At 34.2% G+C, this 18878-nt stretch overlaps 1 protein-coding gene across 6 annotated transcripts in view; it reads right to left on the reverse strand.

Annotated features, from left to right (window-relative positions):
• Window positions 1–18878, reverse strand: part of LOC111053155 (afadin) — a 270804-nt gene that overhangs the window by 22387 nt on the left and 229539 nt on the right. For all 6 annotated transcript variants that reach the window (XM_039437759.1, XM_039437756.1, XM_039437758.1 and 3 more), the window contains 4 exons: window positions 18136–18264; window positions 9868–9933; window positions 6793–6866; window positions 6019–6137 (listed from right to left, as the gene is read on the reverse strand). In XM_039437759.1, coding sequence (XP_039293693.1) covers window positions 6019–6137; window positions 6793–6866; window positions 9868–9933; window positions 18136–18264 — 388 coding nt within the window. The remainder of the gene's footprint in view (window positions 1–6018; window positions 6138–6792; window positions 6867–9867; window positions 9934–18135; window positions 18265–18878) is intronic.

Consider the following 18878-nt stretch of genomic DNA (forward strand, 5'->3'; position numbering starts at 1 on the left):
TTCTCACAGCTTACGACTAGAAGCCAGATCCTGGTCGGGAGTGGGCTCGGGCACCGAACTGCGCCGCTTCCACCAGACAACGGGACTACTACTGCTGACGTCATCATCCGTCGTCGGCTGTTGTCGGTCCAGGGAGACAGCTGGATACCTGACTGGAGTCACCATGAACGACCGATGCGAGTCCAACTTCTTCAACCGCCGCATCTTTCTGCTCCTGATTGCATCCAAACGTTGGATACGTCGCAGACTGTTTTTGGTGTTGTCTTCAGCGGAGTTAGTTCTCATGGTTCCACTGGAACGTGGACGCTCAACATGTCTTGGACTACTTCTACCACAGTCCACACTCGTCCATCGGCGGATATTCTCCTGGAAACAGTCATCCTCATCCTCCTCGTCATCCTCATCAACACTCCTCTCCTTCAATCCGCCGAACGCGTTATTGATATGATCGCTGCTACAGAACCTCCCACTCAATTTCTTAAACCCCTCCAGCTTGAACCTACCCGCCTCACTCAGTCCGCTATCATCTTCCCTTAAATCATCGGTAACACGAAACTGTTGTTTCAACTTGCGAAACCCCTGCAACCTCGCCTGCCTACCGGCCCCAATTTCATCAGCACTCATAAACTTCCCACCCAGTTTCTTGTAGCCTTCAAGCTTAGACCGCCCCTCCTCACTCAACCCAAACGTTTTGTGGATTTCTTCAGAACTACAAAACCTGCCACTAAATTTCCTGAAACTCTCCATTTTTGATTTGCCGAGGTCACTCAACCTTGATATAACACCAACTTCACTCGCATTATTGTCCAAGTCGTTCTCACTTTTCACCGTCAACCCCAAATCATCCCCAACAGAAAAGCTAGGGATCGCTATGTCATTAATTCCTAATTCGATCATACTATTATGTTTCCTCAGCTTTTTCATATCTACTTCATCTACGTTTATTGCTTTCGTTTTACTTCTTTCTAAAATTCGTCTAGGATAGTCTACAGTCGTTGAGTGTTTATTATTTCTTAACAATTTTAAAGTAGGTGTTTCGTTGAAGAATACTTGGTCGATGCTAGATAAGGCAGTCGGAGTATTGCATTCGGATTCGGGAACTTCGTAGATTTTGCTTAATTTTAAAGGGCTACAACATTGATATGATTTATCTTCTAAATTTGTCGAACTACTTTCGTTTATAAATTGTTCTGTACATTCGTTATCTGGTGAGTTATTAGTATCTAGTTCATTTTGTGGGTCAGTTGTATCGTTGGTAGGTAGTTCAGTCAATCGAACACTACTCTCACCAATATCTAACAGTCTATCCATACTAAACCCCAGAGGCTGAGCACCGATTGTCGTGAAAATCATGCCAAACTTCCTATCACCCATTATGAATGCAGAACTACCGTTCCAAGTATCAGGCAAAGAAGTGATATCAGGAACTGATTGAAAGGTCCTATGATCCTTGGCCCGGGGACCACCCCGTCCCCTGATGATCCCCGCTTCCCCCATTTTTGAAAAATGTTTAGCAAGTGCCGCCACTCTTCCGCTACCAAACTGTACAACTTCATCGTCAGAGGACGATTCACTGTTTTTAGTCACAGAATTTGTAACCTGTTCACTGTCACTGGACGAATCTTTCAACGATGACAAATCAAGTTTCAGCATTGAATTCAAAAACTCATTCATGTCTTTATTCGTTGTTTCCTTGGATGACAGATCTTTCTCCCCAAATTCCGAGATTTTTTTAAGAAACTACCAGAAACGATTTCATCCAACTCCTTCAACACTTTCTGACGCTCCTGTGCAGTTAGTTTACTATCAGTGTTTTGTGGTAACAATATTAGCGACGGTTTCTTCCGTTTTTTTGGTTCAGCTTTTCTAGTTTCAATTTGTGTGACAGGTTCATCATCGTTTGAAGTAGCGGATGACGTTGACTTGGGTGTGACTGTTTCATTCTGACAGCCACACTCAGATGAATTAAGAGATGAGGTTGAAGACGATGTGGGAATCAAAGCCTTCTCTGCTACTTCAAAACAGATTGTTGATGTTTCAGTCACAACATCAACGCCTGCAACTGGTTGATTTTCGTCAACAACTGTTTCATACTCGTCTTCAACATAATGATTCGTTTTTGATAGATACATATCACTTTTGCATCGTTTCATTACCGTTTGCGAAGACTGCTCTTTTGCTGTGTCTTCTAACTTATTTACATCTTCTAGACTGTTGTTTTTGAACAGGTTTCTCGGGCTCATAACATCGGTCGCTTGATCGATTTTCGATTTCAGATTCTCGAAAGCTGCCGCCCTGGCTGCAAAGGATGTATCACCCGGCATTGACCTGGATGTCTTCATTTTGCGTCGACTGATGGCTTTGGCATCTTCAGAGTCGCAGTTGATCAGCCTGGCTTGATGCTGTTGGAAAATATCCTCGCATAGACAGAGATCGTTGTCTGGTGGGATTTTGTAGCACTTGACCCTGGCCGCTGGCACCGAAAGCAGGTTGGTGTTGCTGGACACTGGCTCCTCGGTGGTCACTTCCAGTCTGATCACTGGAATGGCAGACGAGGTCTGCGCTTGCGATTCAACTGGAGGGGCTACGTGAATAATACAACCACAAACAATGGCATTATGACACAAACATCCACAAATAAACCCCATTAAACAGGATCATTGAATAAACAACATACTGTATATCAGTATCACTATGCATTGGATGTATAGAGCCATGAACATGAATGTTGAGTTAAAATTCATGGAAAAGTATCAGAGGCGATTTCCTAAACCTTTTAAATAAGGTAGCTATTTTTGTATGACAGTATTGATGGTTTTTATGTAACAATAATACTTCATCACTTTACACGAATTCTCGGTAGGCTGCAATAAGTAACATATAAGCAAATGGTGTGACAATTGCCTGATTCGAATAAAAATGAGTGAAGTTTAAAGAAGATGAGTTATGAAAGAAAATTAATCGATGAAGAAGTTTTTTGTAAAAAAAAACGTTCTTTTTGTTCCCAATTTGAAAATGATTATATTTTCAGGTGGAATATCACTGATAGAAATTTTTGCTTTTTGCAATTTACAGTACCATATATAAGTCTTTATTCAAAGCGAGAATGTATTCCTCCTTGTAATATGTTACAATATTTTTAAAAAGTCTACTTTCATGAAATAGAAATTTACAAATCGACTCTGGAGCTGATAGCACTGTTTAATTTTTCGCTGTAAGAAATTATCAATTATCGAATTTAATGAAGAAGTTTTACAATAAAAGCATGAATATAAAAATATCGACCAACTGTCTGAAGACAACATCAACACTCAATAAGATCAATCACACATTACAAATAAAAACTATGAAAAATTACAAATAAGTCAAACTAAATTCCAATGGTAGAGCTTTACAACATGAGATCAAATGAGTTGACAAGAAGATAATATCTACACTTTACCTAGATCAAACACAATTACATTTACTGATCACACTTAAAAAAGCAACACACTATTTTCAAAAATGGAAGAGCATAGAAGAAAGGCGACCGCCACCAAAATATCTGTTGGAGAAACGTGAAGAGCAACTCGCTAAGTGCACTGGATTGTGCTTTACGTCATCACACGTTGAATAGTGATTCTCGGTGGATCCACACCTGAAACGTCAGCTCTAAGAGACCAGTCGACCGATCGCTCATTGAACTCTGCGGCCAGAGATAGCTGCATCCTGTCAAGATGGCCGAGAGACCGACTGGAGGCCAGCCGACCGAACGCCGACATGGGGTGCTTGTCGGTGGTGACCGTCGAGGTTGATGCCGAAGAGGTCGACGAGGAATGGCGGAAATGCTTGGATAGGCCGCCGCCGTCTGCTGAAAGGTTAGCTGCACAATTCCCAGTCAGAGCAAACTCTAGTTTCCCCATACATTGCATGCCACTTGGTTACACCACACAAAAATAGGATGCTTCTTTGTTATAGGAGATGAATAGATTAATGAAAGTTGCAGACGATATAGACGATTCATTTCAAATTGCTTTTTTTATTACATAAATTATCGAAAATTACACACGATTCATTTCAAACATTTTCTCTATTTCCTTCCTGCTGATACTAAATGCATAGTAGTATATGGCAGAATAAACGAATTATGAATTGCATTTGAAAACATGAATAAAGTTAAACTTCAAAACGGAGTTATAATGAGAGGATTAATAAATCATTGGAGGATAAATAAATAAGGATTAATTTGAAAATAGGAGTAGAGTTAAAATTCTAAACGAACCTAGTTATAATCAGTGGCGAAGCTGAAGGGGAATCTAAGAGTCTGAGACTCCCCAAAATTAATTATGATTGATGTGAATATTATTTTTATTAACACGCATACATTTCTTTGAAAATTTGGATAAGAGCTGGCCAGACCGCCGACTGGCTATCCATTCGCATGGTGAGTCTCCTTCTCATGAGACTCTCATTCATTCATAATGGGCGTGGCGTATTGTATGGTTGCTATGACAACGTGACGTAGCACCATAGCTATGTAGTAGGACTTAGACTAGGCTCATGAGACTAGACTTAGACTTAGACTAGGACTTAAGCCTAGACTCCAGCTGTGTTCATAGTTCGAGTTCCATCCGTATCGATGTCTAGATCTCGATGTATCGAACTGTCGACATCGAAGCAATCGCCTTCCCACATCGATACTTTTTTAAAGTTTTGAAGATTTCAAATTCAAATAAATCAGTTGGTTTGTGGTCCGTGTAACATTTGGCTTGTTCTTAACCTACAACTCGGTTTTGCGATTTGCTCTCATTTACTCAACATTAATGAAACCAAATCCTTTTTCAATTTTCGAATTTTGGAATTTTATCTTTAATTTGTTGAACTTTTAACACAATTGCTTATTTCTTAATAATTATACAATGGATGAGTGTAATGATCTGGTGGAGTATTTGCTTCAAACTCTTTTTTCTTCTTTGTCTTTTGAATAAAAATGTGTTTTGAAAAATAAGCGGTAAGCTTTAGGCTAGGCACACACCAGTTAGTCGAGAAAAGACAAGACACGTTTAGTCACAATACTTCACATAGTTGCTTATGAAGACATGTCTAATTGCAATGACTAATCGGTGTGTGTTGCATCATAAGCAACTATGTGAAGTATTGTTACTAATCGTGACTAGTCTTGTCTTGACTAACTGGTGTGTGCCCACCCTTTAGTTATAGGTAGCTTCGCCACTGGTTATAATAGGAGGATAAATTAATTATAAATTTGATTGGAATGGAATTTCATAATTGGAATGCTTCTTTGTTAGGCCAGATAATTTTTTTTGAATTCATTAATGGAAATCGAAATATTGGAAGGTTTCTTTGTAATGAATACATTATTTATATGCTGAATCAAGATCGGACACCGTAATGTGAATTGGAATAGTTTGAGTTTTATGTGGTTGGGTTGGATTGATGCATAAAAGCTATCAATATAAAATCATTGAACTTCCGATGAAACAGATCATTAATGTTGAAAGTAAAACATTTTTGTTTCTGACAATGTCTACTTTGTATTACTGATCAATTCTATGACATTTTTCTGACAATTACACTTATTTATTACACACTACTACTCAATTGTTGACTTGAAAGTTGATGAAACAATAGGTCGAAAGATAAGATTTGAATAAGTGAATCAATTTCAAAATATGTTATAAGAAACGACTTCTATTCCACATGAATAAAAATTCACATAATATTAATATAAACATTCAATATAGACGCTTGGAAAAGCGGAGATACAAACTTCTTGTTATATTCTACAAATCAGAAGAGACCCAACTCTCAAAAAGCAGCCAAATTTTCAACTGGAAGCAATGTTATTCAAGTACAGAGCAATACATTTATAAATTGTTTAACCTGAGAAACAATACCCAAGCTCAGATCAAAGCAGTAAGTTTCAACCATTTGCAGCTTTTTTGTTACTGGAATGTAAGTTTTACTAAAATAGTAGGTTAGGTACTTAATTTAATATTCATGACAATGATGACTCACCTCTTCCCATGACAGGAGATGGTTGAGAAAGCAATGTTGCCAACCCATGGAAAATGGCGCCTTGCTTCGCTACTTCCAGAGAGACAACCGGGCCAGTTCTCACTAGGTACTCAGCAGCCCTGAATCAGATTCGATTATTAGATAAAATATCTTTACAGCAATTGATTAAAACTCAATAATCGAATAGTTAGCATACTTTTAGAACTATTGAATAGTTACAGAACTACTCTTACTTTAGATTGATGAATAAATTTTCATGAATTATGTATAATTCAATCAATAAATGAATAAATCACGTTGTAATAATATACAGTCAAAATTGATTTACGTTCTAAAATTCTATGTATATTTTGAGATCATTATTTCATCAGGAGGATTGAATTAATCACTTCGAATGGAATTCGATTCTATGATTCAATGGGATGGATAAATATTTTTTTGTGCATGATATTATGATAGGCTACTTAAAAAAAACTTTTAGTTTTATTCTTCCTTCAAATGGAATAAATATCATTCTATTTGATATGTCTATCTCAAAAATATTATTGTCCAAGCCTTATTAAATAAAAAAAGTAAATTTGTATGACTTTTGTTGGTGGGGAGTCCCTTGCGGGAAGGTCTCACCTCACCTGAATATATAATTTAAGCCGTCAATGGGCCTTACGACTGTCATACTTTTCAGCCGGGAGCGACAGTTTAACGTGCCCATCCGAAAACACGGGAATGATCTGGTTAAAAAACCATTATTTTTATTGAATAAAAAAGTATACATACTTTTCTTGAGTAATTCCGACTAGACTTTGGCCGTCAACTTTGAGCAATTGATCACCTGCTTGGAGTCTACCATCCTGTAAAACGTAAAAACAATTCAATTGAGTAAATTCTGAAGGACGCAAGCTGAAATTTTCACAATAATTCACTTTACTTATAATGTCATTTTTCTGGAAGGAAATATATCAGATTTTGAGAAATACGAGTTTGAAGAGCTGCTAAGTATCAAGTGAAAGTACAAATATGAAAAACAAATCAAATGATTATCAAGACTTTCAAATGATGAATGTGTAGTCCATACAATAGTTATTTGAGTAACTAGTGCGCAAAGTGCCACTTTGCTGCACCGAAAGTAACGTTTACGCACGAGTCGTAGGCGAGTGAGGAATGATGGTTTCTTGAGTGCAGCAAAGAAACTTTGCGCACGTATTGCACATTAAATTTTTCCTACAGTTACCATAGAATGTGAAAAGTCAGTAATAGGCGGTGAACATGTCCTATACTAAATAAAATGGTTGTGCAAATCTGTAGTATTTTTAATGCTGATAATAAATATTGCAACCATTCCACAACAGAATTATTTCAAAGTCAGTCTAAATGACAATAGAATGAATATTATAAAGTTATATGAGATTCAATTATAATACTTCATCTACAAGAAGTCATCAGCAAGTGTAGAAATGGCCATATCACTTGTCTGGATATGTATTTTGAGCCTTCAATGAGCCTCACAAACGTTATACTTCACCCGTGACTAATAGTTTAATAATCTCCTATCCGAAAACACAAAAGTTATGCAGCAAAACTTTGCTTATACTTTTATTGATTAATTTGTTTTATTGATTAATTTGTTTTATTGATTAATTTGTCTATGCGATCAAAGCTGTAAGCATATGTTTTAAATTTTCTATTAATGAAAATAAATAAATAAGTTAATATGCCCAGGACTGATCAAGGATTAGGCTAGTGATCAGCCCTCAGGACAGACTTAAGTCTAACCTGACCATTCTATGAAATTTTCATGTGTACTATTAATTCAAGTTCCAAATATCCTCAAGTTTGAGTCTGAATGATATATTATACACAATTAGTGTAAAAATATAGTTTCAGCTTGTTTTTTTCTTGTAAATACATTAGTAAACGTGTCAATTTGGCCTTTCTGCTTTTCTGGCCAAGCACCCATGCAGTAGCCGCATGAAACGTATAATTAAGGTTATACTGCATTAATTATATTATATAGACATTACATTTACCTGAAATGCTGAACTTCAATCATTCAAGTCACTGTTGAGTAAACAGGATATTGTGAATCCAGTGTTTTTGTTTACGGTATTCAATAACATCTATTATGTATTCTGTTTCTAATTCATCAACGGCATTCATTGAAGTTGTTCTACGAAAATGTGAGTTTCGGGGAGTTGAAGAACTGAATAACTTTTTTGAAGTGTAAATATATATGTTTCAAACCTAATGGATACATTATTGTTATGAAAATATAACAATCACAACATTAGTATTAGTAACAAGAGTAACCTAACCACAAAAGTAAATAAAGATATAAAAATACTAGATTCCTTGATCATAAAAATAGTTGATGAATGTTTCCAATGTCTTCCAGTTATAAATATAGGCATCTCACACGTAAAAAATCGTTCATGATAACTTGAATAGAAATAAAATAATGATATTGAATACTATCAAAACGTTTTTATTTACTGTTTGTTATTCAATATCTCGCGGTAATAATCAGCTGTTTTACAAAAATTCCCAGCCAGCAAAATATTCAGGTTTACCAATTTCTTTTACTTTGCCGCACTCTACCAATACCTACTATTACTTAGTAATAGTAAAGTAGTAATAGTAGGTATTGACTCTACCGTCATAAAGCGTATTAACTATTTTGTGTTATGTTGCAAATTTAGAGTGCGACAAAGTGTTTGCCGCACTCAAATCTACATTCCCGCACTGGGTGTGGGAATAAGGTATTTTGCGTACTACAATTGATGCGGGAATGAGCACTTTTTCGGGTAACTGTAGGAAAATAGTTATTTGTGCAACTAGTGCGCAAAGTGACAGTTTGCTGCACCGAAAGAAACGTTTACGCCCGAGCCGTAGGCGAGGGCGGAATGGTTTCTTGAGTGCAGCAGAGGAACTTTGCGCACGTATTTCACATTAAGTTTTTCCTACAGTTACCATTGAATATGAAAAGTGGGTAATTATGGGTAAAATTGCCTGAAATGCATCAAATGTTTTCCTGTGTAATTTCATTATTGATAAAAACCTTAATTTATTGTCAAATTGAATAAAAATGTTGTCCTTGGTTATAATATATCATGAATAATAATTAGCGCGTTGTGCTTCGTTGCACCTCTGCTCACTATAGCAGCCCAGTCACTGTTACCAACTTCATTTTGATTTTGCTGCACAGTTGCTCCATATAACCTACTAAGTATTTTGCGTTGCCATGTTGCAAATCTGGAGTGCAGAAAAATTTTTCCCGCACTAGAGCGGAAAAGTGATTCTTTGCGTTCTGTAATCAGTGCAGCAATGTCAACTTTTCAACGTAACTGTAGGAAAAAATATTTTAATATTAGAGAAGATTATTTCTCTATTCCTATTATTCTATTGCTTTGTTTTGTTCAAACAATACATTTTGTATTCACATTGTATAGTATTATGAGAAGTTGTATATTGGTTTTAACTTTCATGCATTGCTTCTTCTTCTCGTATTTTATCTTTGTAGAAATGAAAAATTAACCTTCACCAAATTTGAATAAATATTAGATGAGACATGAGAATCGAATGAATGTGACAAGCTGGATGATGAAACAAATAACCTTTTCAATAACATTAACCTTCGATAATTCGATTGGTGAAACGTTTTTTTTTTCAATAAATTGCAATTTTCCAAACTTTTGACAAATAATAGAATCTACTGTATATTGTAAACAGGAAAATTATCTCTTGTCATCGATACCAAGAATTCAAAGTCTAGTAATTTTTTTATTCGTATATTTGATATTTTTATTCCATGGATTTGGAGGAAATTGGAAAAACAAGAAAATTGAAAAAACTTACTGCATCAGCCGCACCACCTTTCACAACGGATTTGATGTAAATTCCCAATCTATCTTGTCCAGCTCCCTGTAACAAAAAAAAGTCAAATGTTATTCAGTGATTTATTAAAATCATACAAGTTATTATGACAAGCTAAACAATAAAAACCATGTACTTCAAATAAAATATTACATGTACTTGGAATAAATTAAAAAAAGGAATTCAACCCTGAAGTGAGTGTGTGTCTCGCACATTGATATCTCTAAAATTAAATTCTTCCTCTAAAGGAAGAATTCCTTAAAGTCTATCCTCTAAATTCTATTATACTTTTTCTATGGAATTTTTATTGAAAACAATATATTGTCATTTTGGTATCATATTGTGATATCCGAAAAAATTTCATTCGAATGATTTCGAGTTGTGTTTATAAGTAAATGAATGAATCCCTTATGTTGACCACGAGAGTATTCATTTTCTTCTAGACTTGATACTGTAGAACTAATTTGAACTCAATATACGTTACTACATAGATAAACTATGATCTTCTTAGTGAAATGATGCAGTATAGGCTTTTAAAGTTGAAACTATTTTAAAAACGTTCTTTGAAATAAAATTAAGAAAATAGAATGTTATTTCCTGGACTCCGGGGAGTATTCTCCGCAAGCTTCCCAAACAATCTCTCGTGAATATGATGTGAGTTCTACTCCTACAATCTGCATCTAATATTATTCACAACATTGTCTGTCTATTGTCCTATTATGCATAGATTATATTATTTCCGCGAAAATTTACTTTCGCTGCAAAGATTTCTTTTCACATTTCTTTGTTTTATAACACCTGTACTATCCTCTAGTTTTAGTCTAATGTGTTCATACGTAGTTCCCCATGCAAGACAGCGAATTCTGTGGGCCGGTAGACCGAAACGACGAGTGGTGATTAACAGGACGACAATGCCGGATTCCCATGGATTGCAACAACGAGAAAGAGAGAGAGAGAGAGAGAGAGAGAGAGAGAGAGAGAGAGACGCTCGAATGCTTATGCACTTGATGCAGAGGTCATGTTTTTCCAGTTAAGCTCCCTCCCTTCAACGTCATTCGAGTCCTAAGCGCTCAAACGACTTCTAAAACACCTGCTACTTTACATCTACTATACACAGATATAACAAACCCCTATTTGTGTATGTAAATTGGTGTCTACTATATATTATTCTCTCCTTTTATTTACTTATGAATCACTCGCCGGAAATTTTCAGGCTATAAATTCGACTGGAATTTATTGCTTTCTGCCTTATGATAATCCTTTAACGAATTTGTTTCAACTTGATTTAATTGGGATTCTCACCGCATTAGAATTAATGTATATGAATGGTCGGTCGGTAGCCAATATAAAGACCTATTTTTATAATTAGTAATAATTGAAAAAATAGACATGGATGACATTGTATTATAAACTTTAAATAATGAAACAATAATAACGAAGCGGAGCAAAATGTTGTAAAATGTTCATAGTTCAATACAACTTACTATATTATTGTGCACTAAAATGAATGGCAGATTCACATACCTTACTTGATTGTCTCTAACTAACAAACATCGATTTTAAATATCCGCCAATAATTAATTTTTATACAGGAGCTGCTAATTTATTTCATTAGAAATAATGACATTGAACATTATATCATCAAATAATATCCTTATTACGGTAACTTGAAAATGGCATCAATGTCCGAAACATGTTGTGATTAAATATTTCAAAAAGGGTACTAAGATTTTTATTTTTATTTCTATTTCTATAAAAGTAGCCCTATACAGAAAAGAGATAAATATCCTTATTTATTACATGAGGGAAAATAATCATGAAATAAAGATTTGATTATACTACTAACATTTGATTTAATATGTGATTCCTTATTGAATACAATACAACAAAATAAGTAGATTCGTACAAATAACTAGGTAGGTTTGGTACCTACATGAGTACAAACTGTTCTTTTAATAGGGTAATAGATACAACTTTCGAAACACCATCAGTGAAATGACCGTTCACTCTACTATGCAATCAAGAACCGATTAATTAGTTTTGCATCCTTAGCCCGATGTATCATAAGTCACACACTAGTAATTTTTGCTTCGTTACACGTTCCAGTTTCGCCATGTAAATCTCTAGTGTCAGTGTACCGTGAGCAATAAGATAGTGTTGCCCATAAAATTTACTAGCGCTATTTAATAGAGCTCATCACCTCCATAACACATATTTTTCTATTTTCTTCCTGAGGTTTACAAAGCGTGACGTTAGGATAGGTTCACTGGTTTCCTAATACTCATTTTCATAAGATATGAGAGCTTCTTAATTTGAATGTTTCCATTGCACAACGTTTCCTTAGAACTCAGTAGAGTCACACGATTTCAAATGAAGATGACGTAACTTGGAGATCGGCAATTATTTCAGAATCAAATCTTCTTTTCACAAAAATAGTGAATACAATTAATTTCTCTGGAAATTACTCCTCTAATATGAAACTACTTGAGCTCTATATTCAACAGCATTCAAGAAGGAACTCGACTGTTAGAGAAGATTTGAAAAATTGAGCTACTAATATTGAATACCAAGGATTCATCTAAGTGGAAGAATTATGTCAATCATTGAAGAATGATATGCCTGATCGATTTTGACTGATCCATTCCCAGATGGAAATTACTGAGATATTGCAATTATTCAAATGCTAATGAATTAATAATTATTATTAAACTAAAATCCAAATTAAATGCTGCAAATCACCACGAAGACTTCTTCTACTGCAAATATTGACAACAGGGTAAACAGCTAGATGGAAATTCGATGAGCGCTACTATTCAAAAATTGGGAGGTACCGGGTTCGATTCCCGGGCTGACAAATAATTTTTGAATAGTAGCGCTCATCGTATTTCCATCTAGCTGTTTACCCTGTTGTCAATATTTGCAGTAGAAGAAGTCTTCGGGGTGATTTACAGCATTTAATTTGTATTCTCGTTTAATAATAATTATTGATCCTTTCCCAATTTTTTATATTTTTCATTCCATGGAATATGGTATTCGAATAATGTGTTCCCATTTGGTTAGATGAGAGTATGTGGCCAATATAACGACAGCATACCGTGATTGGTCACTACTAAGAAAAATATAAATTTGAGAGAAAGAACTCATTTTTTTTAAAGTAATGCATTTACTTTTAGACTTTCACACAGGACCGAGAGAAGAAAAGTATTTTGGAGTGAGGATACATGATTGGAAATTCCTTTTCAAAACTAAATCCAACTTCCAGTTCCTCAAAAATGTTTGTTATTTTATAAAGGAGAAGATTATGTTTTCAGACAAGGTACTTTATATTATAAATAAGTCCACACATTTTTCAAATTTGAGATAATATCCTCTTGCAAAGTTCAACTGATTTTGATTTAATGCAAATAAATTGATGTTATGAAACAATAATATCATCGGCTAAGAAAAAGACCTGCCTTTGTTCATCTAACTTTAATAATGAATTATTGACCTATTAGAAGTACTACAGTACCACACCAATAAATCAAACCCTAAATTGAAATTATCATAGTGAAAATATGCTTCGAAAGACTTCAATGTTTGAACAACCTACCACTTTTTTCGAAAATATCCTATTGATAAGGTTTCTTAATCGAGTTTTCTTGGGTCTAGTCCTGGTTTGAGGTTGAATATTTTCACAATTCTCACGATTTTCTTGAAGAACATCACAATTAACGTCACTTTTCGAATACATGGTATCAAACCACTAGCACGTTTCTCCGATATCAATAAATTGTGATTTGAAGTCACTAATTAGGTCAGAGTGAACACCTTTACGCGACACTCATTACAAAATTCAAGTATTAGAGAAGATTAAATTTATGAGAGTCCGAAATTTACTTAAAAACGAATGAAAAATCATTACTGATAATCAAAAACATACAATTTTTCCAATTCATTCAAGACACAATAATAAGCTTATATCGTTGAATTTCAATCACTGAGGTTTATATTGTTTATCAACTTCATAATAAACTTCTAAATTAATACTGAATCACGTTTAAAACAAACACAACACTCGTTGGTCTCTGATTTATAACAGTAATTTACGAAGGAAAGAAGAGCAAAACCACAGAACAAGAACCCCTGTCGAGGTGGAGAGGTAAACAGAGGAACTGCTGGCTCCAAAACCACTTACAAAGAACGTTACAAAAAGCAAGAGGAAAGGAGGGAGAAGGAACGATGAGAACCACCTGTCACTCTTCGTGCGTTTCCGCCCAGCTTCGGGTAATTTCGTGCGGGCCGACAAGCCCCGGTAATTTCCCTTGTTTATTAGGAGCTCGGATCTTTTCTCTTTTTTCGTTTTGAAGAAACTCGAGTGAACAACTTCCACACAGAACAATAGGATTGTTTGATCAGATAACAGAAAGCTCTTCACTTGATGTTGGCTGTATCTGATTACAGGAATCTTTCAAACCTACTCAAAATAGAGTAAAAACTACTAGATTCAATAATAATCTTGAAGGTCATTCTCAACCTCATTAGACTAGTAAACAATAATTACTGCTGTCCATGATTGAAGTACATACTCAGATATGAAATAATAATAACATTGACATTGCTCTGATTGTAACAATAACTAGGCTAGTATAAGTAGCCTAACTATAATCAAACACCAAGAATCCTCCAAGTTGTTTTTCTTAACAAGAGTTTTTACAAGTTTTTACATCCTGGATCAATGTCATGATGAATAATAGATAATGGAATCCTCTATAATTATTAAGGACAAAAACCCATTGACGAGGAAAAGACGGATTTAAGCCAGGGTACCAACAATTTCTTATCAGAAAAAAACCCGCGGTCTTTGAGTTTAAGACAATTGAAGATGCGTCAATAACAATTGATATTATATGAATATTATTCATGTAATGGAAATTAAATAATTTCGATCTGAATCTGAACAAGATTTTGAAGAGAAAAGGTAGCCAGTGATTTCAAAATTAATATCCTTACATTAATCATAATAAATAAATATCCTTTACAGTTAATCAAGAAACCTGTTCAGTTCAATTTGCAAGAATTGTTTGATAAAATCAATATATAATGTATTCAAAATCACTTAATGTTTGATACCGTAATATTGGAATCGATTCGATTGTAAAATGTCATTCTCTTTATAAATATGATGAGTACAAATGGATAAAGAAAACATTCTTGGCATAAACAATAAAAAATGTTATTCTATTCGATTGATCCTCTATTTATTATTTCACATCTAATCAGCTAAAATCTTGATTAAAATCGACTTTGAGTAATGAATCATCTATCATTATTTATTTGAATTTTTGTGATTCCGAAGAAATTGTAAATACTCAATTGAATCGAGGATATTGTAAATATTCAGTTAAAAACTAAAGGTCTTTTCACACCTAGCTACGCGATTTCATGAATTGAACTTTAAAAGTTTAGTTAGGTTTACAAGTTTAGGAAAATTATAGTTAGTTAGGTATAGCTGTTATAAGTGTTAGCATCTGAAGATAAATCTATAACAAAATTAGTTGAAATGATTGTGGGTTTACAAAATATTTTTAAAATTTGAAACCTAATAGTAAAAAATAAATGTTTCGTTTTAGCGACAACTTATGCAGGTACAAGTCAATGAATTTGGGCTACTGAACCAATAAACAACACTTTTTGAAATGGAAAAGGGGTGGAGAAGAGTCGTCTGAAAAAAGGTGTGTCCGCAAAGGCAGAACACCCATTGATGTTTCTTGATTTGTGGGGAGCACAAACCCTATCTCAACCTGCTCGACAGGACCCTCACTCACACCCCTTCTTCAAAACTCAGAAAGCACTCAAGTAGAAATCGCATTGTCTGAACCGGAAACAATTGTTTCAGTTCATCCCACAAACCGGAAATCGAGGCTTATAAGTTTCGTTGAGAAAATCCTGACAGATTGTGGGCTGGGCACTAATTGGAACGGTGAATATGAAAGACTCTTTGACTTTGACTTCACCCATGACTATGAATGAGCTGTCATATCAGAGGAACGTTTTTTTCATAAAGGATTGCAGAAAAGAAATGATATCAAAGGAATTATAACTTGAGTCCTTGAATGGATTGAATATTCTCATACAATAGATGATTCATACAAAAACCACTGAAACATTTTCAATTTTTCTTCTACAAGTAGCCTTGTGCTATCTAGTATATCATGGGTCTCGTATTTCATGGATAAGAACCCATGATATGAGACATTCTTGTTGAAACTTCAATTCTATAATAGAGAGTATTTTGGACTATATTTGGAGATGTAAATTGTAATATAGAATACTTGAATGAAACATTAACAATAGCACCGAAGTTTTTATTAGGAGTGGTTCAAAATTTGAGTTCATCGTAAAGAGGTGACCGGCCATTTTATAGCTGAGAAAAAACTTAATGAAAGCCTCAATCGTCATAAAGTTCAAAATGTACATTTATAAAAAAATTAGACTTCTCGAACGTTATTCAAACTAAAGAATTAGGATCTTTAAAATACATTTCTAATCGTACCAGAATCTCATTCTGCTCTAAATTTAGATTTAATCTAATAAATTTAATTGGTTGAATCTCAGCCGATATTATTTTGAATTAAGTTTGATCGATGTCAGGTGATGGAAATTGTCTATACATATTAATACAAGAAGTACAAAATCAATTCATTGAAAAATCTTCATTAGTTCATTTTTAGGGCCTTCCAGTTTATCTGACGATAGTTTAGTATATGAAGCCAGCTACACACAGATTGATTTTTGAACGTTCGATTTTTTGTCGCCATTATGAAATCTAACAGATTAAACGGAAAAATAAAAATAAAATACAATATTACAAAAATATTGTGTTTGATAAATATGAGTTCGAAATACACAGTAGCCAGAAATATCATATACTTATTAACTTATTTAATTGAACTATTCAACATATTATTATAAACTTGGAAAATGTTCGAATTCAACTTGATTAATGATAGACAGTATTACCATAAAATGTTTCTGACGTAACTCAGAAGAAAGAAAGTGCAATTAACACTTCTATTATTCACGGTCCGATTGTTTGCATATGTATTTCAATCCTAAAATTCAATTATCTTCATGCAGATACTAATTGCAATGTGTGAAAGTGCTTCTCTAATTAATGGAAAACTATATCAAATGCAAGAAAAGCTGATACCATCAACTAGTAGGACTATAAAGTCTTTTAATTGATGGGAAAAGTTTGTGGGAAACATACTAATTTGAACATAATGGTGAACTACCAGAGTCAATAGCATCGTCAATTAATGCAAGGAGCTACAATGTAATCCATTAGTATATTATATCCTTTTGAAAGTGAGCGGGATTTTTTAGGAGTTTCATTACAGGATTCACTAAGAAATTGGTTATCAATATCTCCGCTAAATGAGAAAAAGTAACTGTTGACATTATGTTGGTAATTTAAGAATTCCTTGGGAAACATAAGAATGAGGACTCTTTCACTTTTTCCTCCAATTACGATTGGGAGGGTAATTGAGTGATATTCTTTTATTAATTGTCTCACCTAAATGGTCCACATCCAATGACAGAATGTTCGTTACAATTCACAAGTATATTTCGTTAATAACATAAGGATAAACTACATGATAGAATCACCCAATTCTCATGTTATTGTTAAGAATAAATTTAGTTGAAGTTGTAAAAAACTGAGTACTCCTTAAATAGATAAGAAGTGGATTGAAAAAACTTAACCAACTTACTTACAAATCTGAATCGAAGGTGGAATGTGTATAGTGTTGAAAAAATGTGACTGAATGGAACAATAAAGAATGGCATTACACATTGTGCTTCGTACATACACAATGCATTAAAATCGAGTAAGATGATATTAATTGATGAGAAAAGACGACTTCCAGTATACTACTAAATTCATATTAATAAATTTCAAGGATCAAATAAATAATATCAGGTAGAAAAAAAGATGTCATTATAGGCTAAGTAAGAATTTGGAATGAACAATATTGAAAAACGAAGGCTAAATTTAAAAAGACCATCCCTGACTCACTGAAATGAAAGTAGTTGCATGCAGTGGAATTTTCTACGAGTATTTAGTCACGAGTTGAACTGAATATGAAATGGACAATTAGTTTAATGATAACTGATTTTTATATCAAGAATAGTGTTTAAAAAAAAGTCATTTATTGTTCCTAAATAATGAATTGTAATAATGTAAATTGAATGTAATGCATGACTTACCTTGGCTGCAACAATGCTGAGACCCATTCCGTTGTTGGACTTGTGCAGTTTGATGACTTGTATCTCGGGCTCCTGCTGAGGAACCGGGCAGCTGCCTGATCTGTTGCTCATTGCACTTGGACTCCGAACCTGAAACAAACAGTAAAAAACATTAACAAGACGGAAAATTGGATTAAAACAATTGAATATAAAAATGATTTTTTTCATCTGGATTGTATAATAAGCAGTTATCTAGTAATATATGCCGCAGCCTGGCAACGTCGTGTACTAGGTTGAGTCAGCTCAACCAAAGTGATCATCAAAATTAAAACAAAACAATATTGCGAAATTAATACATGAACATTCTATTACGACTTTTACGACAATAAGGAACAAACAGTTCCTGCCTAAATAATAGGATATGCAGTACCGTACATACATCCAAAAAATTATACGTAGAAAGAATTGATGGATGAATATGACAGTATTAACAAATGAAAGTCGTGTTTGTGATCTTCTTATGAAGATTGAACTGATAATAATTGTCGTAATTTCGGTCATGGGACCTGGTTTTCCAGCGATATCAGATTGCTGGGAATAGATTTGTTAAAGATGACTGTGGTATGGGCATTAGAACAAATATCTAACATTGACAGAATATTGAGAATAGATAGTACATCCAATTGAATAATGTTTTAATTTGAAATATTAGTCCTAACAATTCAATTGCCATGAAGATTTGATTGTTCCTTTCTAGTACCGTT

This window comes from Nilaparvata lugens, chromosome 11, assembly GCF_014356525.2.
Source record: "Nilaparvata lugens isolate BPH chromosome 11, ASM1435652v1, whole genome shotgun sequence".
In the NCBI taxonomy this organism is placed as follows: Eukaryota; Metazoa; Arthropoda; class Insecta; order Hemiptera; family Delphacidae; genus Nilaparvata; species Nilaparvata lugens.